Source organism: Salvelinus sp. IW2-2015, unplaced genomic scaffold (assembly GCF_002910315.2).
Source record: "Salvelinus sp. IW2-2015 unplaced genomic scaffold, ASM291031v2 Un_scaffold1602, whole genome shotgun sequence".
NCBI lineage: Eukaryota > Metazoa > Chordata > Actinopteri > Salmoniformes > Salmonidae > Salvelinus > Salvelinus sp. IW2-2015.
In genome coordinates this window covers 147961-170936 of record NW_019943024.1, presented here as the reverse complement: position 1 = coordinate 170936, position 22976 = coordinate 147961, and the positions used below count along the sequence as shown (strand labels likewise).

The 22976-nt window shown below is 43.8% G+C and overlaps 1 protein-coding gene and 1 pseudogene across 1 annotated transcript; both read left to right on the top strand.

Moving 5' to 3' along the window:
• The first annotated feature begins 2865 nt into the window (after positions 1–2865).
• On the top strand, positions 2866–14461 carry LOC112071386 (solute carrier family 22 member 7-like; annotated as a pseudogene).
• A 1603-nt stretch (positions 14462–16064) lies between these two features.
• On the top strand, positions 16065–22960 carry LOC112071391 (solute carrier family 22 member 7-like). Its single transcript, XM_024138846.2, has 10 exons — positions 16065–16534; positions 16821–16924; positions 17660–17814; positions 17968–18136; positions 18239–18362; positions 18678–18787; positions 19018–19232; positions 21420–21528; positions 21818–22030; positions 22813–22960. The coding sequence occupies exons 1-10, from the start codon at positions 16157–16159 to the stop codon at positions 22898–22900; spliced, it is 1665 nt and encodes a 554-aa protein (XP_023994614.1). The 5' UTR covers positions 16065–16156; the 3' UTR covers positions 22901–22960.
• Positions 22961–22976: the final 16 nt, after the last annotated feature.

Genomic DNA, 22976 nt, shown 5'->3' with positions numbered 1-22976 from the left:
CATGTGTGAAAAGCCCAGGAGGGCATCTGTTTGAGATACTGGATCCGGCACACCTGTCACCGACAGTCATAATACGTTCAAAGTCTCTTAGGTCAGTCGTTTTAGCCATTCTACCGTTCAATCGAACAGTAACTGAATGCCTCGATGCCTGCTTTATATAGCAAACCATTGTCTAGGAGCGATCCATTTGTTAACGAGGTGGTTAGCTCAAACAGGCCACTGATTGCATCTTAAAAGTATACATTTTTATCCTCAGACTAGATCTCCATATAATTGAAGAGGCATGTGTTTAAATATCTATTAATGCTTAGGCCTACAGACGTAGTTGTTCCCCATGGGCATCCGTTAGAAATAACCCAGTGTTAGGCGACTGACGCCGTTAGATGTCTTACCTATGCACAATGTGTGTCAAGGACCAAAGCACGAACAAGAATTTGACTACTTCCTCTTATCTACTTAGACATAAGTCCAACTCTATTCCTGCTTCCGTTTGAGTGTATTTATGTCCCTCAGTTAGCCTGGCTGACACGACTCACATGGTACACAGCGAGGGAGAGCTGTGACTGGTCTGTACAGGTGCCTGTTGTAAATGCAGTAGTCTTACATAAATGGGCTGAGCTTGGATTGGTTCTCAAATGTTTGTTTCCTGGACCAAAACCAATCAGTAAAAAAGCACAGCCCCCCATCATTATTGCCATATGCCTACATCAAGGAGCCAAGACTGACATCAGGAAGACTGAAGAGTTTGGTATTAGCCTGACTACCTCTCACTAGCAGAAACAGCCATTACATTCTATTCACTAGTAACAGGCGCTACAATACATTAGCTAATTTGTATGTTGCAAATAAAATCTCATAAAATAGGAATTCAGCAGCCTATGGAGTCAGATGGAGTCAGAGTTTAAAACTTCTTATGGCTGGGGGGCACTATTGAGTAGCTTGGATGAATAAGGTGCCCACAGTAAACTGCCTGCTACTCAGGCCCAGAAGCTAAGATATTCATATTGTCAGTAGATTTGGATAGAAAACACGCTGAAGTTTCTAAAACTGTTTGAATGATGTCTGTGAGTATAACATAACTCATATGGCAGGCAAAAACCTGAGAAAAAATTCAACCAGGAGGTGGGAAATCTGAGGTTTGTAGGTTTTCAAGTCTTGCCTATTCAATATACAGTGTAAAACTTGGTCCGATTGCACTTCCTAAGGCTTCCACTAGATGTCAACAGTCTTTAGAACCTTGTTTCAGGCTTCTACTGTGAAGGGGGAGAGAATAAGAGCTGTTTGAACCAGGTGTCTGGCAGAATGCCATGAGCTCAGTCAGGCGCGCGCCCGTGAGAGTGAGCTCTGTTCCTTTCCATTTCTAAAGACAAAGGAATTGCCTTAGGAACACTCAATTAGTGCAATAGCATGCAAAGTAATTAACGGCATGTCACACCTGTGACATTCTCGCCCACTAAGACAAAAGGTGTCCACACATTTGAGTAAATAGAAAAGGCAATGCTAGCACTACAAAAACATGCAAATAAATGTTCACACCAAAAAAATGGCTCAAGTTCTGTCACCCTTAGCACAACAACTTCCTCCAAGCACAACACCTTCCTCCAAGCACAACAACTTCCTCCAAGCATTTAGTTGTCCCTAAGGTCCATATTGAATGCTCAATAGTTTGATCGGTTGTGCTTCACTCCCTCACCTGTGTACTGAAGCTACTCCTCAAGGTTAGGGCCCATGGAGGCCTCCATACTGTGTTGCTCGCCCACATCTGTAGACCACACCCATAGGCTCCTCTCCAGACCAGGCTTGATTGGCACCAGCAGGTCCGTTTAGCTGCAAGGTGTCCTATCTTGGCCATGCTTCCTGAATCCCAACCGCTCACTAGGAGTGGGACACCTCGTCAGTTGTCCCGCCAGATACGAGGAGGCTTTCAACCGGGCAGTCTCCTCTGGTGCCACCATCTCCAGCTACTAAATAGCATGGTTTGCACACACCAGCACAGCATCCACCCATAGGGCACCTGGGTATTTTAAGAGTCCACCTCAGGAAGTATGCACAAGGGGGGAGGGAGCAGCCAGTTCTCCAGACCTGCAACCACATCAGAAACCTGGAGGAATATGTCAACTCACAACAGAATGCAAAGGGTAGTGAAGGGACATACAAATCATTAACACTGCTTGAAGCCATTCCATGTTATCCACTCAATGCCCAAATCCTGCCGACAACACCAAAATGTCACACCTTGAAGGGGCTGTGACTAGACAGTTCAGTAGCATAGATCCTACTACACCTCGGTTTAGAACACAGGAGACCATCTTATAAAGACTTAAATTTCATCTTAAACAACCTCCATTATCCATGCGCTCAACAAACGACACCCTACATGCACTAGCAAAACCTGAGCATCCACCATGCCTCCAGACTGCATTAACTTCCTGTGAGCAGCCACACAACAAATAACAGTAACAAGGGTTATAAACAGAGCCAATCACATTGCTCCATGAATCAATCAATTAGGAACATTAAATTAGGGCAAAAGCATGCAGAGTAATTAAAGGCATTCATCACACCTGTGACACTTGCCTAAACGTACAATAAGATTAACATACGAATAACATCACATTTAACATAGCATCTCATTTACTGGGACCAAGCTTTTGCTTTATCAGCTTGTACTGTATCTCTGCCTATGATCAATGAGTAATGGTTAACACAATGTTGGAAAATGCTGGTGCATGTGTCCTATCTGACTCTCCAACTTTGTACAACACACATAATGAATGATCAACTGTAAGAAGAGCAGAGGACTAGAGGATTGTCTCTGCAGACAGCATTAGAGGGGGTTGTTGTTACCTTATTTAGAAGAGTTCTGGCAACTACGAAGTGATTTTCAAAATGAAATTCGACAATGTACTCTCAGAAATCAATGGACTTGGGAAATTCCAAATAATGATTGTCCTGATTTAAGCTTCTCTCGCATGACCCTGCCGTGTCACTTTTTACTGAACAACTTCATAGCGGCCGTGCCCTCTCACCACTTTGTCCTCAGCGCTCTGGATGCTGGCGGCATAGTTGGGAATCTGACTCAGGAGCAGAGACTGACTGTCAGTGTTCCAGTACAGGAAGATGGGACTCCAAGATCCTGTAAAATGTTCCCAGAGTCACTGTTCCACCTCCTGTCCAACTCCAATGACAGTGACCTAGCTACAGTCCCCTGTCAGAATGGATGGGCATATGACAACAGCACCTTCATGTCCGCCTACAGAGGAAAGGCTCACTTACGGCTCTTTTGCTTTAAAGATGGAACATTTTGATCACTTTGTAGCTGTTCTGTTGTACCCAAGTGGTATTGTTATGATCTCTTTAAAGTGGGACCTTGTTTGCGATAGAAAAGAGATGAACAAAGCGACTGCCACCAGTTTCTTCATTGGAGTAATGTGTAGGGCTCCTTTATTCGGTTTCTTCAGTGACAGGTATGCACTAAACAGAACCCTTACTACTTCACACAAACTCACATATACTAACACTACTGATACAACACACAAGTTTCCTGTGGAAAATAGCTGCAAGCTTTAAACAATTGGTGTTCAGGTCCTGTATGGCTCAGTTGATAGAGCATGGCGCTTTTAATGGCAGGGTTCTGGGTACGATTCTCACGAGGGACCAGTATGAAAATGTATGCTTTCTACTGTAAGTCGCTCTGGATAAGAGTATCCGTTAAATATACACATTTTAATTTTCATGCAGAAATTAAATACTCTGATCATTTCTAAAAGTATGTTTAATAGCATGTTGTTGTCTTTCACTTAGCTGCATTGTGTATAGAAATATTGCAACATTACGTTATGGTATACTGATTATAATGATTCCGTGGTTCATAAGTAGTATACAATGGTTAGTTAAATAATAATGATTTGTTTATATATATTATATATTGTAACGCTCGTCGTCGTAAGGAAGAGTGGACCAAAGCGCAGCGTGGAAAGTGTTCATGATCTTTATTGTCAAGAATCACTCAAACAAAAATAACGAATACAAAAACGAAAGCGAACAGTTCCATCAGGCACAGATACTAAACGGAAAACAACACCCCACAAAACCCAAACAGAAAATGACAACTATTATATGATCCCCAATCAGAGACAACGATAGACAGCTGCCTCTGATTGAATCACACTAGGCAAAAACAACAAAGAAATAGAAAACATAGATTCTCCCACCCGAGTCACACCCTGACCTAACCAAACATAGAGAATAAATAAGGATCTCTAAGGTCAGGGCGTGACATATATACTGTTCCAGTCAAAAGTTTGAACACACCTACTCATTCCAGGGTTTTTATTTATTTTTACTATTTTCTACATAGTAGAATAATAGTGAAGACATCAAAACTATGAAATAACACATATGGAATCATGTAGTAACCAAAACAAAAAAGTGTTACATGTAGCCACCCTTTGCCTTGATGACAGCTTTGCACACTCTTGACATTCATGAGGTAGTCACCTGGAATGCATTGCAATTAACAGGTGTGCCTTGTTAAAAGTTAATTTGTGGAATTTCTTTCCTTCCTAATGCGTTTGAGCCAATCAGTTGTGTTGTGACAAGGTAAGGGTGGTATACAGAAGATAGCCCTATTTGGTCAAAGACCAAGTCCATATTATGGCAAGAACAACTCAAATAAGCAAAGAGAAACGACAGTCCATCATTACTTTAAGACATGAAGATTAGGCAATCTGGAAAATTTCAAGAACTTTGAAAGTTTCTTCAATTGCAACCATCAAGTGCTATGATGAAACTGGCTCTCATGAGGACCGCCACAGGAAAGGAAGACCCAGAGTTACCTCTGCTGCAGAGGATAAGTTCATTAGAGTTAACTGCACCTCAGATTGCAGCCCAAATAAATAACAGACACATCTCAACATCAACTGTTCAGAGGAGACTGCGTGAATCAGGCCGTCATGGTCGAATTGCTGCAAAGAAACCACTACCAAAGGACACCCATATTAAGAAGAGACTTGCTTGGGCCAAGAAACACGAGCAATGGACATTAGAATGGTGGAAATCTGTCCTTTGGCTAATGAGTCCAAATTTGAGATTTTTGGTTCCAACCACCATGTCTTTATGAGAAGCAGAGTAGGTGAACGGATGATCTCTGCATGTGTGGTTCCCACTGTGAAGCATGGAGGAGGAGGTGTGATGGTGTGGCGGTGCTTTGCTGGTGACACAGTCTGATTTATTTAGAATTCAAGGTACACTTAACCAGCATGGCTACCACAGCATTCTGCAGCGATACGCCATCCCATCTGGTTTGCGCTTAGTGGGACTATAATTTGTTTTTCAACAGGACAATGACCCAACACACCTCCAGGCTGTGTAAGGGCTATTTGACCAAGGAGAGTGATGGAGTGCTACATCAGATGACCTGACCTCCACAATCACCCGACCTCAACCCACTTGAGATGGTTTGGGATGAGATGAACTGCAGAGTGAAGGAAAAGCAGTCAACAAGTGTTCAGCATATGTGGGAACTCCTTCAAGACTGTTGGAAAAGCATTCTTCATGAAGCTGGTTGAGAAAATGCCAAGAGTGTGCAAAGCTGTCATCAGGCAAAGGGTGGCTACTTTGAAAAATCTAAAATCTAAAATATATTAGGATTTTTTAAACACTTTTTTGGGTTACTACACGATTCCATATGTGTTATTTCATAGTTCTGATGTCTTCACTATTATTCTACAATGTAGAAAATAGTAAAACTGTCACGTTCTGACCTTTGTCTTTAGTTAGTATGGTCAGGGCGTGAGTTTGGGGTGGGCAGTTCTATGTTGTCTGTTTCTATGTGGGGTTTTCTAGTTTGGCCTGATATGGTTCTCAATCAGAGGCAGGTGTTTTGTGTTGTCTCTGATTGGGAACCATATTTAGGTAGTCTGTTTTGTATTGTGGGTTGTGGATTATTGTCTATGTCTATATGTAAGTTGCCTGTGTCTGCACTTGTCATTTTATAGCTTCACGGTCGTCGTTTATTGTTTTGTATAGTTTGTAAAGTGTTCTTCGTTTTCGTTATAATAAATAGAGAAGAATGCATTCACGTCACGCTGCGCCTTGGTCCTCCTCTCTTCCACGTTACGGCGATCGTGACAGAATATTCCCACCAAAATCGGACCAGCAGCGTGAAGAGAGGAACAGCGCGTTGTGGATTTCTGGACATGGGAGCTGTGATCTGGACTATAATACTTGGGAAGAGATAGACAGATGGGCGGTCGACCCAGGGAGGTGCCGGAGCCCGCCTGGGATTCGCTGGACAGTGCGAGGAGGATACAGGAGAATGGAGTTGGCGAAACGAGCACGGCGGCGCGGTAGAAGCCCGAGAGGCAGCCCCAAAATTTCTTGGGGGGAGACACGGGAGTGTGGCAAGTCAGGTACGAAACCTGCGCCAACTTCCCGTGCTTACCGTGGAGAGCGAGAGTACGGGCAGACACCGTGTTATGCGGAAAGCGCACGGTGTCTCCTGTACGTGTGCATAGCCGGTGCGGTACATCCCAGCTCTCGTATCGGCCGGCTAGAGGGGCATCAAGCCAGGTGCCATGAAGCCGACTCAACGCATCTGGTCTCCAGTGCGTCTCCTCGGGCCGGTGTACATGGCACACAGCCCTACGCATGGTGTCCCCGGTTCGCCAGCACAGCCCAGTGCGAGCTATTCCACCTCGCCGCACTGGCCTGGCTACGGGGAGCATTCAGCCAGGTAGGGTTGGGTAGGCTCGTGCTCAAGACTCCAGTACGCCTTCACGGTCCGGTCTATCCGGTGCACCTCCACATACCAGCCTCCGGTGGCAGCCCCTCGCACCAGCCCAGTACCACCAGTGCCAACACCACGCACCAAGCCTCCTGTGCGTCTCCAGAGCCCTGTACGCCCTGTTCCTCCTCCCCGCACTCGCCCAGTGGTGCGTGTTCCAGTCCGGTACCACCAGTCCGGCACCACGCACCAAGCCTCCTGTGCGTCTCCAGAGTCCAGTACGCTCTGTTCCTCCTCCCGCACTGCCTTGAGGTGCGTGTTCCCAGCCCGGTACCACCAGTTCCGCCACCACGCACCAGGGCCTACTGTGCGCCTCCAGGGTCCAGTATGCCCTGTTCCTCCTCCCACACTAGCCTTGAGGTGCGTGTCCCCAGCCCGGTACCACCAGTTCGGCACCACGCACCAGGCCTACAGTGCGCCTCGGCAAGCCTGAGCTGCCCGTCTGCCCACGCCCATCTGAGCTGCCCATCTGCCCAGCGCCGCCTGAGCTGCCCGTCTGCCCACGCCGCCTGAGCTGCCCGTCTGCACAGCGCCGCCTGGCTCCCGTCTGCCCAGCGCCGCGCTCGGAGCTGCCCGTCTGCCAGCGCCGCCTGAGCTGCCGCTGCCAGCGCCGCGCTGGCTGCCCGTCTTGTCCAGCCCCGCCTGAGCTGCCCCTCTGTCCAGCGCCGCCCTGAGCTGCCCGCTCGTGCCATCCGCGCGCCGCGCTGAGCTGCCCGCTTCGCCGCTGACGCCTGATCTGCCCGTCTGTCCAGCGCCGCCTGAGCTGCCCGTCTGTCCAGCGCCGCCTGAGCTGCCCGTCTGTCCAGCGCCGGCTGAGCGCTGCCCGGTCTGTCCAGAGCCGTCAGAGCCGTCGGTCTGTCCTGAGCCGCTAGAAGCCGCGCGCGTCAGAGCCGCCAGAGCGCCGCCGTCAGGAGCCGCCAGAGCGCCCGCCAGTCAGGAGCCGCCGAGCCACCCCGCGTCGGAGCCGCCAGAGCGCCCGCCAGTCAGGAGCTTCCAGAGCCGCCCGCATCAGGGCGCCCAGAGCCGCCCGCCAGTCAGGAGCGCGCCCAGAAGCCGCCCGCCAGTCAGAAGCCGCCAGAGCCGCCCGCCAGTCAGGAGCCGCCAGAGCCGGCCTTCAGTCATGAGCTACCCCTCAGTCATGAGCTACCCCTCAGCATGAGCTGCCCCTCAGTCATGAGGCTGCCCCTCAGTCATGAGCTGCCCCTCAGTCCGGAGCTGCCCTCAGTCATGAGCTGCCCCTCAGTCCGAGCTGCCCCTCAGTCCGGAGCTGCCCCTCAGTCTAGAGGCGCCCCTCAGTCCAGTGGGGCCATTTAGGAGGGTCGCTGTTCCTAGGAGGCCACAGAAGCGGACTAAAACTATGTGGGAGTGGGGCCACCTCCAGCGCCAGAGCCGCCACCGCGGGACAGATGCCCACCCAGACCCTCCCCTATAGGTTCAGGTTTTGCGGCCGGAGTCCGCACCTTGGGGGGGGGGGGGGTACTGTCACGTTCTGACCTTTATTTTCCTTTGTTTTGTATTTAGTTAGTATGGTCAGGGCGTGAGTTTGGGTGGGCAGTTCTATGTTGTCTGTTTCTATGTGGGGGTTTTCTAGTTTTCTAGTTTTCTAGCTTCACGGTCGTCGATTATTGTTTTGTATAGTTTGTAAAGTGTTCTTCGTTTTCGTTATAATAAATAGAGAAGAATGCATTCACGTCACGCTGCGCCTTGGTCCTCCTCTCTTCCACGTTACGACGATCGTGACAAAAACAAAAACATTGAATGAGTAGCTGTGTCCAAACTTCTGACTGGTACTGTATATGCATATATTAAATATATGTATATATATATATTCTTCACTGAGGGACATTCTCTGGAATAAGCTAAATCTCCATTGTACTCAGCGAGTTAGTGACGGATTGTACTTTGTTTTCTATAGTGTTATACATATTAAAGTATTATACTATATATTATTATAGATCCCTCGAAAAAACAGCATTTAACCGCAAGGGAATTGATCTTGGTTAAATTAGGGGTTAAATGAAATGTTTCAAGTTTTATGTCACATGCACAAGTACAGTGAAATGCCTTTCTTGCTAACTCAAAACCCAACAATGCAATAATCAATAACAATGTATTACTAGAAAAAACACACAAGAATAATACAATAAAGTAAGTAAGTAAGTAAGCTTACTATATACAGGAAATATTTAAAAAGTCAGTTCCAATACACTGCGATTTCATACATTATTCATATAAAAGGTTGTATGACTGATTTAGTGATATATTGCATGACTCGGGATCTGTTATGTAATTAATGCTGAAGCTCTTGGAATATTCAGCTTGTTCTTTCTCATATTCATCTTGCTCTTTGTTCTATTCAGCTTACTCTTGTTCTATTCAGCTTGCTCTTTGTTCTATTCAGTTTGTACTTTGTTCTATTTAGCTTGCTCTTTATTCTATTCAGCTTGTTCTTTGTTCTATTCAGCTTGCTCTTTGTTCTATTCAGCTTGTTCTTTGTTCTATTCAGCTTGTTCTTTGTTCTATTCAGCTTGGTCTTTGTTCTATCAGCTTGTTATTTGTTCTATTCAGCTTGTCTCTTTGTTCTATTCAGCTTGTTCTTTGTTCTATTCAGCTTGTTCTTTGTTCTATTCAGCTTGTTCTTTGTTCTATCAGCTTGTTCTTGTTCTATTCAGCTTGTTCTTTGTTCTATTCAGCTTGTTCTTTGTTCTATTCAGCTTGTTCTTTGTTCTATTCAGCTTGTTCTTTGTTCGATCCAGCTTGTTCTTTGTTCTATTCAGCTTGTTCTTTGTTCTATTCAGCTTGTTCTTTGTTCTACATTTAAAGGAGCAGCATGCTTAGAAACTCCTAAAATGTCTTAGTACTGCTTCTTACTTTATCATATTCCATTGGGACATCCATTGGGACATCTATTGGGACTTCTATTGTCATTTGACACTAGTTGCTAGTTAAAATGTCACATGTATAACCTGTTGCATTTTTTTTTCTTAAGTTCCTTATTTTATGTGACCTGTAGGTATGGAGTTGTGTTCACATATTACTGAATCAGCCTGGGTTTGGCATGAACATCTACTTCACACAGCTCATATATGTTGCCATGGAGATGCCTGGAAAGATTGCAGTCTATCACTTCTTGAACAAGATTGGCCGAAAACCTGGAAAATTTGGGACACTGCTTTTGATTGGAGCCTGTGTCTTCATCATCATATTTGCTCCTCGAGGTATTTGTTGTTTCCTAAAATATATTGTTAGCAAATAATGTATTATTTGACTTTGCAACAATGCGCTACATGTGTTAAGATTTTACTTCACTTTACGTTCCTACTTACTTACTTACATACCTTTGAGTTCCTTGTGGAACTTAGGCCACCGACACAGTTTGTTTTCTCTTTCTGCACTTGCGTTTTGAGTCCTGTGTATTATTTGTCAGTTGTTAGCCTTAGATTCAGTCATCCATGTTTTCATATCTTCACTCAGGTACAGTGCATTTGGAAAGTATTCAGACCCCTTCACTTTTTCCACATTTTGTTACGTTACAGCCTTATTCTAAAGTGGATTAAACAATTGTTTTTCCACATCAATCTACACAATACCTCATAATGACAAATGTATAATGACAAAACCAAAACATTTCTGCAGCATTGAAGGACACCAATAACACAGTGGCCTCCGTCATTCTTAAATGGAAGAAGCTTGGAACCACCAAGACTCTTCCTTGAGCTGTCCGCCCGGCAAAACTGAGCAATCGGGGGAGAAGGGCCTTGGTCAGGGAGGTGACCATGAACCCAATGGTCACTCTGACAGAGCTCCAGAGTTCCTCTGAGGAGATGGGAGAACCTTCCAGAAAGACAACCAGCGCTCCAACAATCTGGCCTTTATGGTAGAGTGGCCAGATGGAAGCCACTCCTCAGTAAAAGGCACATGACAGCCCGCTTGGAGTTTGAGAAAAAGGCACCTAAAGGACTCTCAAACCATGAGAAACAAGATTATCTGGTCTGATGAAACCAAGATTGAACTCTATGGCCTGAATGCCAAGCGTCACGTCTGGAGAAAACCAGGCACCACTCATCACTTGGTCAAAACCATCCCCACGGTGAAGCATGGTGGTGACAGCATCATGCTGTGGGGATGTTTTTCAGCGGCAGGGACTGGAAGACTAGTCAGGATCGAGAGAAAGATGAATGGAGAAAAGTGCAGAGAGATCCTTTATGAAAACCTGCTCCAGAGTGCTCAGGACCTCAGACTGGGGCGAAGGTTCACTTTCCAATAGGACAATGACTTTAAGCACACAGCCAAGACAGTGGCTTTGGGACAAGTTGTTTTTGGGACAAGTCTTGAACTCAATATAACATCTCTGAAGAGACCTGAAAATAGCTGTGCAGTGATTCTCCCCAACCAACCTGACAGAGCTTGAGAGGATCTGCAGAGAAGAATGGGAGAAACTCTCAAAATACAGTTGTACCAAGCTTGTAGCGTCATACCCAAGAAAGTACTGAGTAAAGGGTATGAATACTTATTTAAATGGGATATTTCAGTTTTTTTTTTTTTATACATTTGCAAACATAAAAAAAAAACAGTTTTTGCTTTGTCATTATGGGGTATTGTGTGTAGATTAATGATGGGAAAAAAACAATTAATCCATTTTAGAATAAGGCTGTAACGTAACAAAATGTGGGTGTTTCGTACCATCATGGGTCTTTTTGGGAAAAGCCTGTCAGAAACTGTAACATCTGCTTCCAACTCACACTCTCAAACATGTAGATCCCCTGAACGTGGAATTCTGCCTGCCCCTGGACCCAGCTACCCGCCTCCTCCTGTGTATGACCTTCTGCCTGCCCCTGGACCCAGCTACCCGCCTCCTCCTGTGTATGAGCTTCGCGGCTTGCCCCTGGAAACCCCAAACTATCCCACTGCCTCCTGTGGTCATTTACAAAGAAACCTGCTGCACCCTGGGCTTGAAACCAGCTCTCTTGTCTCCATCGTATTCATTACGAAGCGTCCTTCACAATAATGTTCCTTTATACCACTGAGCTCTACCCAACAGTAGTTCGGTGAGTGACCAATAAACTACCATATACATATTTGTTCACTTAATGTAATGAGTCCTTCGGTCTATTCAGTGAGGTGAAACGTTATTCACAATGTTGCAGATAGAAATGTAACAGACAATCAACTCTGTTCTAAAGAATACATTTATATCTGAATGTTTTGTAATGTTGTTTGTTGCCCTCCTGAGACTGACCCTTTTTGGGTTATGGTGTTCATAGAACAGAGACCTAATATCGAGACTGTTCATTGGGTTGCTCTTTATAGTGGCCCCTTTATAACACATATTGTTTGACAAGAAGTTTCAAAGTAGTCATGCTGCTACATAAAATGTGTTTTCTCTCACAGATCTCTCCTCTTGCACCTTAAATACAGTGGGGAGAACAAGTATTTGATACACCTGCCGATTTTGCAGGTTTTCCTACTTACAAAGCATGTAGAGGTCTGTAATTTTTATCATAGGTACACTTCAACTGTGAGGACGGAATCTAAACAAAAATCCAGAAAATCACATTGTATGTTTTAAATAATTAATTTGCATTTTATTGCATGACATAAGTATTTGATCACCTTACCAACCAGTAAGAATTCCGGCTCTCACAGACCTGTTAGTTTTCTTTAAGAAGCCCTCTGTTCTCCACTCATTACTGTATTACTGCACCTGTTTGAACTCGTTACCTGTATAAGCCACCTGTCCACACACTCAATCAACAGATTCCAACCTCTCCACAATGGCCAAGACCAGAGAGCTGTGTAAGGACATCAGGGATAAAATTGTAGACCTGCACAAGACTGGGATGGGCTACAGGACAATAGGCAAGCAGCTTGGTGAGAAGGAAACAACTGTTGGCGCAATTATTAGAAAATGAAGAAGTTCAAGATGACGGTCAATCACCCTCGGTCTGGGGCTCCATGCAAGATTTCACCTCGTGGGGCATCAATGATCATGAGGAAGGTGAGGGATCAGCCCAGAACTACACGGCAGGACCTGGTCAATGACCTGAAGAGAGCTGGGACCACAGTCTCAAAGAAAACCATTAGTAACACACTACGCCGTCATGGATTAAAATCCTGCAGCGCACGCAAGGTCCCCCTGCTTAAGCCAGTGCATGTCCAGGCCTGTCTGAAGTTTGCCAATGACCATCTGGTGATCCAGAGGAGGAATGGGAGAAGGTCATGTGGTCTGATGAGACAAAAATAGAGCTTTTTGGTCTAACTCCACTGCCGTGTTTGGAGGAAGAAGAAGTATGAGTACAACCCAAGAAAACCATCCCAACCGTGAAGCATGGAGGTGGAAACATCATTCTTTGGGGATGCTTTTCTGCAAGGGGACAGGACGACTGCACCGTATTGAGGGGAGGATGGATGGGGCAATGTATCGCGAGATCTTGGCCAACAACTCTTCCTCAGTAAGAGCATTGAAGATGGGTCGTGGCTGGGTCTTCCAGCATGACAAGACACGAAACACACAGCCATGGCAACTAAGGAGTGTCTCGTAAGAAGCATCTCAAGGTCCTGGATGGCCTAGCCAGTCTCCAGACCTGAACCCAATAGAAATCTTTGGAGGGAGCTGAAAGTCCGTATTGTCCAGCGACAGCCCCGAAACCTGAAGGATCTGGAGAAGATCTGTAGGGAGGAGTGGGCCAAATCCCTGCTGCAGTGTGTGCAACCTAGTCAAGAACTACAGGAAACGTATGATCTCTGTAATTGCAAACAAAGGTTTTTGTACCAATATTAAGTTCTGCTTTTCTGATGTAATCAATACTTATGTCAGCAATAAAATGCAAATTAATTACTTAAAAATCATACAATGTGATTTTCTGGATTTTTGTTTTAGATTCCGTCTCTCATAGTTGAAGTGTACCTATGATAAAAATTACAGACCTCTACATGCTTTGTAAGTAGGAAAACCTGCAAAATCGGCAGTGTATCAAATACTTGTTCTCCCCACTGTAACTAGTTAGTTTGGTCCCTCATGCAGAGCGGCGTTGACTACATCTCGTTTGTGGGTCGACTGGGCGTGTCCATCGCTCCCTCTTGTTGCACTATTGGATATTTGGGAGGTCCTTCCTGTTGTAATATATAGCTTGGTGATTGTTGGTACCAGACTAGTGGCTTTGCTCCTCCCAGAAACACTCAATGTTCGCCTGCCAGAGTTCATAGAGGACATAAGGTCATCAAGGTAGAGGAGGAATTGTATTTGCTAACACTGTATTTAAAGCCTCCAGCTATATTATTGATTGATTGATGATTTTATTATGATTTATTGATTGATGATTGCTCTTTGTTTTACAGCCCATATGGGCTTATAGGACAATATTTATCAAGTACTTAAATTGTACATTTATGATGCAGTTATATGATGCATTGTAAGACTTGTCATGAGCCTGGTTATAAGACATTATAAAGGCTCATACATGCTTATAGCAAGATATAAAAAAAAATGAGACCAAGATGTTTTAAATTAAGGTATTTAATCCAGTATTAAATCAGTATTCATAATTGGACGAATGGCCATCTAACATCTAATTGCACCTTTTCTCCTTTGCAGAGCAAAACTGAATGGATAGAGTGCCATTCCACTGAATCACTTCTGATGAAAACAGAAATGGAACAGTTGAAGTTGCATGAATCCACACAGAGGTTCTATTAAATTACAAAGGGATTCTATAATTCTATGTGAATCCATGTCACTCAGAGAAACAGTAGTTTTAAAGCAAGTGCATGAAATATGAACATAGAGCAGAATATCTAGCCAGAAGATAATGGATGGACCAAAGCATAGATGCACTAGGGCCCTACTAACGTAACCAAAACAACTCAAAACAACCCAAAAAAAACAATATAATCATTTAAGTAACACGCTTGACAAAAGTTATTATTAACCTGGTTATTACACGGTGAAAGAGCATTGTAAAATTAATTGCAGTCTGTTTTTCTCACACGGTCATCAATTAATCTACTGTTTTGTTCTTCATAAATACTGGTGTTGGTATGTCTTCCTGTGGGGCTTGGCAATAAACCCATGTTCTATAGATCTGTTTCCTCTACTGAGTTACCCTAAGAGTTAGGGTTAGTTCCTTCCTCTTAAACCGCTGTCACGAGCTGGAACATGTGTTTTCCATCAGATAAATACCTTTATTGTGGTGGCATGTTCAATAGAACATACTATGTGAAACACTGTGAAGCATTTCAGTATATCTAGCCTTCGTCTCGTTTCAGTATATCTAGCCTTTCGCCTCTATTCAGCTATATCTAGCCTTCGTCTCGTTTCAAGTATATCTAGCCTTCGCCTCGTTTCAGTATATCTAGCCTTCGTCTCGTTTCAGTATATCTAGCCTTCGTCTCGTTTCAGTATATCTAGCCTTTCGTCTCGTTCAGTATATCTAGCCTTGCTCGTTTCAGTATATCTAGCCTTGTTCTCGTTTCAGTATATCTAGCCTTGTCTCGTTTCAGTATATCTAGCCTTCGTCTCGTTCAGTATATCTAGCCTTTGTCTCGTTTCAGTATATCTAGCCTTCGTCTCGTTTCAGTATATCTAGCCTTTGTCTCGTTTCAGTATATCTAGCCTTGTCTCTTTTCAGTATATCTAGCCTTTGTCTCGTTTCAGTATATCTAGGCCTTTGTCCCGTTTCAGTATATCTAGCCTTTGTCTCGTTTCAGTATATCTAGCCTTTGTCTCGTTTCAGTATATCTAGCCTTTGTCTCGTTTCAGTATATCTAGCCTTCGTCTCATTTCAGGATATCTAGCCTTCGTCTATATTCGCTTTTTTTCTACAAACTTGTGTGGGAACTAGCCTGGGTGCCAGCCTGTTGGTACCATCATGCTATCAAGTCCTTGTCACCCACCCATTGTCATGGTACAATGTATGTTTGGCTTGACAATGAGTGATGGAGTTGGCAAGAGCACAAACATCACGTCCTATTCTCATTTTTACAACAGGAAGGACCTCCCAAATATCCAATAGTGCATCATTTTGAACTTAGACATGTTAACATGTTATTGAATTCTAGAAAGTTTGAAATTGTGAAATATTCTTTAGTTGCTCAAGCAACTCCTTTCTGTCAATGTGTCACCAATTAATGTAGATGAAGGCATTCTTCCACAAACAAAAGAGGTTTAAGTGGTTTTGCACTGTCAAAGATTGATCAATTTCACATGGTTTACCTAACAATGAGACAATGGGACCAACAGACAACCTTTAGACTTGGTGAAAGATTATGACATATTTTCTTGGATTCAACGTTGGTGAATGAGAGAGGGATTGCTGTTGATAATACGAGTCTGTGGACAAGAAGTCTGTGTGGACCAAGTGGAAGACGAAGATGAAGTTCGAACACCTACTCTCGGTTGTCAATGGATTTGGACGGTTCCAGATGATGATCATTATCATCAGCTTTATTGGTCGATTCACCCTGCCGTGTCACTTCCTGCTGAACAACTTCATAGCAGCCGTGCCCTCTCACCACTGTGACCTCAGCGCTCTGGATGATGGCGGCCTCTTTGGGAATCTGACCCAGGAGCAGAGACTGACTGTCAGCATTCCAGTACAGGAAGATGGAACTCCAAGCTCCTGTAAGATGTTCCCAGAGCCCCAGTTCCAGCTCCTTTCCAACTCCAATGACAGTGACCTAGTTACAGTCCCCTGTCAGAATGGATGGGCATATGACAACAGCACCTTCAAATCCACTCTGGCTACAGAGGTAAGTCTTTCTGTCTCTTTGTCACTAGACTATAGAAGTCGAAAGGTCATGTTGTAGTCATTGAATGTCTCATTGAATGAAAAGTAATGTTGTAGTTATTGAATGTCATTATTTGACCACTACAGATGTTGCATATAATTGAAGTGTTATTCGTACTTTCAAAGCATATTTGAATATTGTTGCATTGCTAGCTACTCAATGAAAGTTTTTCACAAAAGGAAAGTAGAGAGGCCGTTCTCATTTATACATTGAAGGAGTTAATTCTTAATTCCACCTCTCTCATCAGTGGGACTTGGTGTGTGACCAGAAAGGGCAAAATAAGGCGACAACAACCATCTTCTTCATAGGAGTGATGTTCGGAGCTATGACCTTTGGAAGCCTGAGTGACAGGTAAGTTATTTATTCATTCACAGACAGTAGATTTTAGAGTCACCTTTAACCTAATCTCTTATGTATAGATGCATGTATCAGAACTGCTATGCTAGTGTCTGTCAACAGACTATGGGATGCTACGATTGTCATTGATCATTTCGACAAATCACGATTTTGCGGGTGTTAGTATGTTTTGGCCCATAGCCTTGTTTCTTTTTGACCATTTGAATAGAATACTGTTGCAGTGAGGTACTTAATTGTTACCCAATAATGGTTTGATATTGATATAAGAACTGCTGCATTTGGACTTTAATATTTTTAAATCAATCAAATTAAGAGGAATTTTGTAATGTATCTCTACATTATCTTTCTCATTGAAAAATGGGAACTGCCTCACGCTACAGAAACAGGAGATAGGCCCCTGCCCTATGGGCCGTTCTGGCTCGGATAAGGCTACTTAATGTACAGATGTAGGATCTTAATTTGAGCCAGTTTGCTACAGCAAGAAAATAATCCTGCAGCAACAGGAAATGTGAATTATTATCTGGATGATAATGATTGGACATTTTTGTAGGGGTTGATAATTTTTTTGTAAGGGAAAATCAAGTCTGAAAGTGGAAATTACAAATATCAGAAGCCTTTTTATACCTCAAATACACTACACATTTTACATTTCCTGATCAAATTAAGATCCTACATCTGTATGTAGATGTTTCTGTTCACCTTCTCTTCACATGTTATCTTTTTCTCTAGGTTTGGTAGGAAACCCATGCTCCTGGTGTCCTATATCTCTGGCATGCTGTTTGGTTTTGCCAGTGCTTTCTCCACTTCCTTCATCATGTTCGCTGTGCTCAGGTTCTTCACTGGGTTCGGTATCACCGGCATCGTCATCGTCTCATCAGTACTCAGTGATTATACACATGCACACAGGCTCACACACACACACCCACACTCAAATATGAAGCCCACCCACTAGACAAATACAGATAACCCATGTTGCACCCCAGACACTACCCTCTCCTCATCTGGGGTTGTGTTGTGGTGTTGTCCCATCTCTTCAGGTGTGGAGTGGGTGGACATTGAGCACAGAAAGCTGGTGGGAGTGATTGACAGCCTGTCCTGGARGTTTGGTTACTGCATGATTCCAGCCATAGCCTACTGTGTGACCGACTGGAGACAGCTGACCATAGCGGTCACCTCACCTCTTGCTCTAGCCATACTCACCTGGAGGTTAGAGGGAGGGAGGGTCTGACTGATGGACTGACAAAAAAAGGAATGGACAGTTAACCGTTGCTATGTAATTGTGAATGACATCTTTACCTCCTCCAATAGGTGGATTCCTGAGTCAGCCAGGTGGCTCATAGCCAATGGGAAGTTTGAGAAAGCTAACTTTTATTTGCAACAATGTGCCCAGATGAACCAGAAGGAGGAGTTTGGATCCAAAATCACACCAGAGGTAAGCGAATATCAGGATCGGAACAGGATCAGGAAGTTTAAGCAATATCATAATTCCTTCACATTTCCTTCTAGCCTAGTCCCATATCTGTTTGTGCTGTCTTGCTAACTCCTAAGGTCAGAGTTGGCAAGACAGCACAAACAGATCTGGGACCAGGTTACTTTCCCTCTGAAAGGCTGGGTGTGATTTTTGCCATATTGCTTATACTTATCCAATAGGTTCAGACGTACACGAGTGCCTAGGTGGTGGAGTCTAAGGATTAGGGGTTGATTTGGGATTCAGCAACTGATCCGCCTCTATTTTTCTCCCCACCAGACTCTGTCCAGTATCATTGTGACAGAGAGAAAAGACAGAACTCACTCCTACCTGGACTTGGTCAGGACACCAAAGATGAGGAGGCTGGCTCTACTAACAGGCATAGTGTGGTGAGTATCCCCTCTCTCATGATGTCTGTTACAAGTCGCTTTAGTAGATGCATGTTCATCAAGTCTGGCTATACATAACAATGTAAGAGTAATGTAAGAATTTATTGATGAATTCAAGAAAATATCATGAAATGTCAACTTTTAGCTCAACTCAAACTGTCACGACACATGACATCAGTCTACACAGTTTAACAACACCAACAATGCCAACCTGATTTCTCCTACCGAAGGTATGGTGTGGCGTCAACATTTTATGGCATTAGCTTCAACATCACTGGATTTGGACTCAACATCTATCTGACCCAGTTTGTGTACGGTGCCATAGAGCTGCCAGCCAAACTATCAGCATACTACCTTCTGGATAAGGTGGGCAGGAGAAACACAGAAGTGGGATCTTTACTAGGAGCTGGAATCTGTCTCGCTATCAACATCTTCATACCCAGAGGTGAGTGCTTTTTTTTTGTTGATTAGGAAGGTGAGCAACTCCGGTCCAGAAGGCAGTATTATCTTTTATAAACTGGGTGGTTTGAGCCCTGAATGCTGATTGGCTGACAGCCGTGGTATATCAGACTGTATACCATGGGTATGACAAAACCATTTATTTTTACTGCTCTAATTATGTTGGTAACCAGTTTATAATAGCAATAAAGCACCTCGGTGTTTGTGGTATATGGGTTGTATCCAGGATCTCCGCGTTGCATCGTGCTTCAAAACAGACCTTAGCCGTGGTATGTTGGCCATTTACCCCACCCCCTCGGGCCTTATTGCTTAAATATAGGAGTTATCATATAAAAAACTGGGGTTGGCAGCAGGGGCTGCAGTGTGTGCAGGCTTTTGTTTCAGTGCAGAACTAACATACTAACATACTACCTGATTCAACTAATAGCTCAATTGAAGACCATGCTTAGTTGAATCAGGTGTGTAGCTGAGGTGTGTAACGGCAGCCTTCCTCCTCTTCGTCTGAAGAGGAGGTGTAGCAGGGATCGGACCAAGAAGCAGCGTAGCTCGTGTTCAACATGATTTAATAATGACAATTAAACAGTGAACACTTACAAAATACAAAATAACAAACGTGGCTTACCGATACAGCCCTATTGTAACGATGTTCCTCCTCCTCTTCATACGAAGAGGAGGAGTAGTGATTCGACCAAGGTGCAGCGCATTGAAATGCCATAATGAATTTTATTAAACAAGAACAAAAACGAACTATACTTGAAATGATTACAAAATAACAAAACGAATGTAGACAGACTAGAACGACGAACTGACATAAAACACGCAGAACGAACGAACAAGTACTTACTACAAACAAAATGACGAACGAACGAAACAGTCCTGTATGGTGCAAACAAACACAGACACAGGAGACAACCACCCACAAACAAACAGTGTGAAAACACCTACCTTAATATGACTCTCAATCAGAGGAAATGAAAAACACCTGCCTCTAATTGAGAGCCATATTAGGTCACCCTTTAAACCAACATAGAAACAGAAAAGATAGACTGCCCACCCAAACTCACGTCCTGACCAACTAACACATACAAAACTAACAGAAAACAGGTCAGGAACGTGACACCTATCTGGTGCAGAGAAAACACAGAGACAGGAAACAACCACCCACAAAATCCCAACACAAAACAAGCCACCTATATATGATTCCCAATCAGAGACAACACAAAACATCTGCCTCTGATTGAGAACCATATTAGGCCAAACATAGAAACGGACAAACAAGACACACAACACAGAATGCCCACCCAGCTCACGTCCTGACCAACACTAAAACAAGCAAAACACACAAGAACTATGGTCAGAACGTGACAGGGTGGAACATACCCTGGCACTTACTAGATCACAACTCTACAGGAGTAATCGCAACTCTACAGGAGTAATCGCAACTCTACAGGAGTAATCGCGACTCTACAGGAGTAATCGCGACTCTACAGGAGTTATCACGACTCTACAGGAGTTCATCGCGACTCTACAGGAGGTTCTTATCGCACGACTCTACAAGAGTTATCACGACTCTACAGGAGTTATCACGACTATCGTACAGGAGTTATCACGACTCTAACAGGAGTTATCGCGACGCTACAGGCAGTTATCACGACTCTACCAAGAGTTATCACGACTCTACAGGAGTTATCACGACTCTACAGGAGTTATCGCGACTCTACAAGAGTTATCACGACTCTACAGGAGTTATCGCGACGCTACAGGAGTTATCACGACTCTACAAGAGTTATCACGACTCTACAGGAGTCATCACAACTCCACAAGAAATATCACAACACTACAAGAAATATCACAACACTACAAGAAATATCACAACTCTACAGGAATAATCAAGAATCTACAGGAATAATCACAACACTACAAGAAATATCACAACACTACAAGAAATATCACAACTCTACAGGAATAATCAATAATCTACAGGAATAATCACAACTCTACAAGAGTAATCACAACTCTACAGGAGTATTCACAAATCTATAAGTGTCATCACATCTAGTACTGCTGGGATCTGTTCCAGTCTGTTTCAGTTATTCATGGACTCATCCTCAAGATTTAAATGAGCTGCGTAACTTTGAGTTAAAGGTCATGTTGTTCCCATCCTCTCTTTCAGACATGTCTGTTTTAAGGACGGTGGTGGCGGTGCTGGGGAAGGGTTGCTCGGCAACATCCTTCACAACCGTTGTGTTGTACAGCTCTGAGCTGTTCCCTACTGTGGTCAGGTAAGTGATTCTCCTGTCTACTCTCTCTTTCACAAAGGAATATTTGGTGGGGATGTATAGTGTAGTGGTTGCACTGCGGACTCAAAACCACATACCCCTGGCGATGTGGGTTCCCACCTTGGTCACTTTCCTATCTATGCCCCTTTACTTTCAACTTTCCTGTGGAAATGTCATTAAGAATGGAAAAAATACAGAAAGAGATCAGCATCAGGAGATTGGGATTCTGATTTAAAGTGTAACTAAAGACACGTCAAAACATGTGTTCTGTGTCTTTCTCGCTGTCTCTCAGGCAGAACGGCATGGGCTACAACTCATCCATGGGTCGTCTGGGAGTGTCTCTGGCCCCTCTGATCCTGCTGCTGGACGAGGTGTGGAGGGACCTTCCACAGGTCCTCCTCTGCTCCATAGCCCTGCTGGCTAGCCTGGTGGCCAGGATGCTGCCGGAGACACGGGACCGCTGTCTACCAGAGACCATCCAGGACGTCGAGGACGGGCAGACAGGGTACGATATAGACTCTGATAGCCTCTGTGATACAGACACTTAAGGTTGGATGCAATAGAGCGCATTATAGAGCAGCGCACTTGACCGCTGACAATGTGCCCAATATGCAGAAATCGTTCCGCTTTTGCGTGGTTGCTAAAATTCTAAAATATTGTCCTATAATTTCAGTTTATGTGACATAACAAGCAATGTAGAGAATCATTGTACCATCTAAACCGCTGTGAAATATACTGTATTTTCAATAACCCAAAATATAGTATTTTCTACTTTTTAAAGCTGGTATACAAAACCTAAAGTAAAAGCACGCAAAAACTAAACTTAAAGAAGGGAAGCATAAACAATTGCGCACATAGAACGGATCTACCACTTATCAGACTTGCTTTCAATGAGAATGACAGGTTTTTAACTTACATTTTTAAGTGAATTTGGTTGGGTTGCACACAGTGCTTCATATGGCGCCTTTAAAGGCATTTTCCCCAACGTTTGGGGAGATCACATTCATGGTAAACCCTTCGCATGTCGGCTCAAGTGTAAATGACCTTTAAAAGTCTGTTGTTATGCGCTGCGTTATAGCCTACCTTGGATTGAATCCCAGCCTTAGGCCCAGAACAAGGAACTTGATCTCCATATCATTTCAGGGTAACAATAAAGTTGCTTAGTATAGATCTCAGTCAAAATGGTGAATTAATTTCTTTCTGAACATGATTATTGATAATTATGAATGTCATAGAAAATGTTTTATCAATGATTTGTATATCTATTTCTTTAATGTACCATTCTAGGAAAAGTTTGGCTGGATCCCAAGTTGTGGAAACGACAGATATCCCTCTCAAATCAAAGGACAACGATGAGGTGGAAAATGGATACTAAGATTCTTTCTGTATATATTTTTGATATGCCCAAATGTGCACCCTGTGGAATGCTTTTGACACCTTGTAGATTCCAT